The sequence below is a fragment of the Phalaenopsis equestris genome, unplaced genomic scaffold (genome assembly GCF_001263595.1).
Source record: "Phalaenopsis equestris unplaced genomic scaffold, ASM126359v1 Scaffold000002, whole genome shotgun sequence".
NCBI lineage: Eukaryota > Viridiplantae > Streptophyta > Magnoliopsida > Asparagales > Orchidaceae > Phalaenopsis > Phalaenopsis equestris.
This window is the reverse complement of record NW_018164444.1, coordinates 70,765,404-70,769,189: the sequence shown is the minus strand read 5'-3', so window position 1 is coordinate 70,769,189 and position 3,786 is coordinate 70,765,404. Positions and strand designations below refer to the sequence as shown.

The 3,786-nt window shown below is 30.1% G+C and overlaps 1 protein-coding gene across 1 annotated transcript; it reads left to right on the top strand.

Moving 5' to 3' along the window:
* Positions 1-343: 343 nt before the first annotated feature.
* LOC110034215 (NAC domain-containing protein 100-like) lies at positions 344-3,262 on the top strand. The gene is made up of 3 exons (XM_020738501.1): positions 344-858; positions 1,761-2,026; positions 2,675-3,262. Exons 1-3 carry the CDS (start codon positions 690-692, stop codon positions 3,149-3,151), a joined length of 912 nt encoding a protein of 303 aa, XP_020594160.1. The 5' UTR covers positions 344-689; the 3' UTR covers positions 3,152-3,262.
* The last annotated feature ends 524 nt before the right edge of the window (positions 3,263-3,786 follow it).

Here is a 3,786-nt window from a genome sequence, read left to right as displayed (position 1 = left end):
AGTTTAATAGCATAGATAAATTATGGTTATATTAAAAATTAAAATTTATTTTTAATTTTTATGTGAATACATTTTTTAGCTTTTGTGTGCGTCACTCAAAATAATAATAATAATAATAATGAAAAAGAATAAATTATCTTTCTTTCGATGGGATAACATACACCCACATAAATGCATGTTTGTACATAAGAATGATTATCAATAATTAGCAACATGTCAAGGTCATTAGTTTGAAATCTGCGAAGAGCTTCAAGTGTGTTGTTAAAGTCTTTGAAATCACCTACTGACACATCATCATCTATGTGATTTCATTAATTCACATTGAAAAGGAGATTTCTTGTAATCTTGGGTCTTCTCATCTTCTTGCAATTAAAGCAAGTATATTTAGGCCCCCCCTCCATCATCCTTCTTCACGGACATGAATGGATTAAATCAAGTTTTACAAACAGTAAGCTTGCCCCTTCCATGACCTGCCTATAGTTTAACAATGATAGCCTCCCTCCTTTCTATATAAATACTTGTTTTAACGCCCCTACACAAAGAAGTTAAGGCTTCAATTCATGTATAAATATTTTCCACAACCAACCAAAGGGCCACAGGAATGCTCTTTGCCACCTAAAGCTGACGAAATCTGTTCATCTCTTCTTTCTCCTTTTTAGTTTCCTTATATTTTGGTGGAGCGAGAAGATATGGGATTGAGAGAGATAGAGTCTTCTCTTCCTCCAGGATTCAGGTTTCATCCAAGTGATGAAGAGCTGGTGTGCCACTATCTTTATAAGAAGGTAAACAATCATAAGATCGTTGAAGGAAAGATGGTGGAGGTGGACCTGCACGCCAAGGAGCCATGGGAGCTTCCAGGTTTTTTCTCTTACTCTTTATGTATTTATTTATTTTTACCTTGGATTTTATCATGTATTTCCTACTTTTTCTATTTTTTTTTAATTTTTTATTTTTTTCAGCTCGGATATTTCTGATTTGAATTAGATTGTTTAATATATATGCTTTTATTGCATGACTTATGGTAACTAATTCAAATTCATATGAAGAAGAACAATTCTTTTTTAAAAAAAAATTAACTTTTTTTAATATTCAACAAATTTTTTATTGCATATAAATAGTTTAAAAGACCTTAATTATTATTAATTTAGCATATTCTTAATTACTTTTACTATGTCACTGAAATTTATAAAGCATTTATGTTTGATGACTGTACACAAACATGCCCATACAATCAACATCTTCTCAACATAATCTCTGACAAATACTCATATTAGATCGAAGAAGATTACAATATTGTCCCAGAAATTAACGTCATGGAATAATTCCACATGATTCATTAGTCTTTATTAAACAACTTATAATATAAAAACCATCCTCCCTTTTAAAAGCATATAATATTAGTTATGGTTGCTGCAACTTCACCAACCCCCTAAACTTTATCTATTTTATTATTTATTTTATTCCCCCTTCCTTATTACTGTTAATGCCTTATTATTACTATATAAACCCCCTAAAGTATTAGAGCAATAATGTCTGCCTCAGCAACCAACATGTCCTTGTCTTGCTTTGGATAGACTGATACGCAATAATATACATTTAGATATATAGATTTTTAGTATTAAATATTTTTATGAGGTCTCTATTTGCGCATGAACAGCTTAGAATAAGACTAAATGATTGTAAATATTGCATGCAATGTTGCATTAGAACTAAATAGAGTTTTTTTTTTTCATTTAATCAATTTGGGCAAATGGAAACAGAGATGGCGAAGCTGAGTGAAAATGAATGGTACTTCTTCAGCTTTCGTGACCGCAAGTACGCTACAGGATTGCGCACAAATAGAGCCACAAAATCGGGTTATTGGAAGGCTACAGGGAAGGATCGCATGGTATACAATTCGAAGACGCATAGAGTTGTTGGGATGAGGAAGACATTGGTATTTTATCAGGGACGAGCTCCTAATGGCATGAAGACAAATTGGGTGATGCATGAGTTTAGATTGGAGAATCTTCATACTCCTCCCAAGGTACCAAATAATTTTCTTTTTTAAGTATGTGGATAAATTAATATAATTGTTATTTTGATGATAATTGGAATGGGTATATATAGATAAGAGAGATAGAATTAAGTAGATTATATGGACATGCAAGGTTGGATAAATTTACATAATGACATGATGTAAGGCTTTGGTGCGTGCACCAAATTTTTTTCATTGAACTTATGTGATAGTTTTAATTGTTTGAGAGTGCTATATTGCTGTGCAAATTATAGATTTTGTTCATTATTAGAGCTTAAAAGTTTTTAAGGAAGCCATTATATTTTGTTCATTCAATATGTATTTTGAAAATCAAATGATATTATATAAGTTTTCATTAGATTTTTATTATATTTTTAAACTATTTTGATTAATGTGTGGCTAAAAATGTGGTTTATTAAAGTTTATATTTTCACGTTTGTATGAAATTGTTTGGCTACTAAAATCTATAGATATATAAGCAATAGTAGCATGTTTAAAGAAAATTGTAATTTTAAAGTTGAATGTAATGAAAAAGATGTTACTTTTAGTGAAAATTTTAAAAACCAAAATGAATAAAAGATAAATATGTAATTGTACTTTTCATAGGAAGTTTTAGCTAATTTAATATGTCTTTTTCTCTATTTCTTTTGATGACAGGAGGATTGGGTGCTATGTAGGGTTTTTCATAAGAGGAAAGGGGAGCCAATAAAAATTGGGAATAAGAATATTGTTGAACAAGAAAACAATTTATCTTCTGGCTCATATTTGGAGATATCTGCAAATGATCATATGGAACAGCTAGCCAATGTATCTGATGGATGCCATGGAGATATGGGGTCATCAATCCCCCTTGTCCCTTACCAAGAAGGAAATAGCCCAAACACCTTTCTTAATTTTGCAGTTTTGCAATATAACTTCTTTGATTTCCCACATGAGATAATGATGGGAAACACAGATGTGATTGGAATTGATTCAAGACATGGTGGTGGAGGAGATGAGATTAGCTTTCTTTTGGATGTGGGATTAGATGAATATGAACATGCGAATGGGGAAGGAGGAGGAGCTAAACTGATGAGCAATATGGAAGCAAGCTTGAGATGCCATGATGGGAAAGATGGAATGGTTTCATTCTGATTAACTTTGATTTAATTAAGAAAAGTTGAACTATGTGTTGTATACTTATATTTAAGATTCAGATGTAGATAGATTTGGATTGGTGGAAGTAACTATTTTAATTTAAGATTATTGTTGTTGTTCATGAGTTAGAGTGTAAAAAAAATTAATGGTTGTGTTGTTTGTTAATTTCATAGATAAAATTAAAGAATCATGTCATTTTAGAAACATAGAGAAAAAAATGATATCTTTGGAATTTATTTTGCATGTTTGGCATCAGCTAATACCCAAGATAATTAAGTTAAAATAGGTAAAAATAATATTTTCAAAACTAATTAATTATGATTTTTTTTCATATTATTAACATGAAAGTTAAGCTGACCACATGCTTTCTAGAGAAATATTAAATATTATTTTTAGTAATTTTCCTATAAGTTTTAAGAAAAAACCAGCTTAAATTAGCCACACTCTGATTTGAGTTTATATGTTCCAAAATATTTAGCCATGAAGTTATGGAAACTTTCAACATACACGCGATAGTCAATCTTTTATACAGAAATATGACTAAGATAAATATGTAGTTAAGATTGTCAATTTTATTCATAATTCATAATAAGTCTGAATGATTAAATGTTAGTAAATTTAAAGTAAAAAAT

Coding starts and splice junctions, on each gene's coding strand:
- LOC110034215 (XM_020738501.1), top strand. CDS start 690: ATGGGATTGAGAGAGATAGAGTCTTCTCTTCCTCCAGGATTCAGGTTT. Junction 859..1,760: donor GGAGCCATGGGAGCTTCCAG/GTTTTTTCTCTT, acceptor AAATGGAAACAG/AGATGGCGAAGCTGAGTGAA. Junction 2,027..2,674: donor ATCTTCATACTCCTCCCAAG/GTACCAAATAAT, acceptor TTTTGATGACAG/GAGGATTGGGTGCTATGTAG.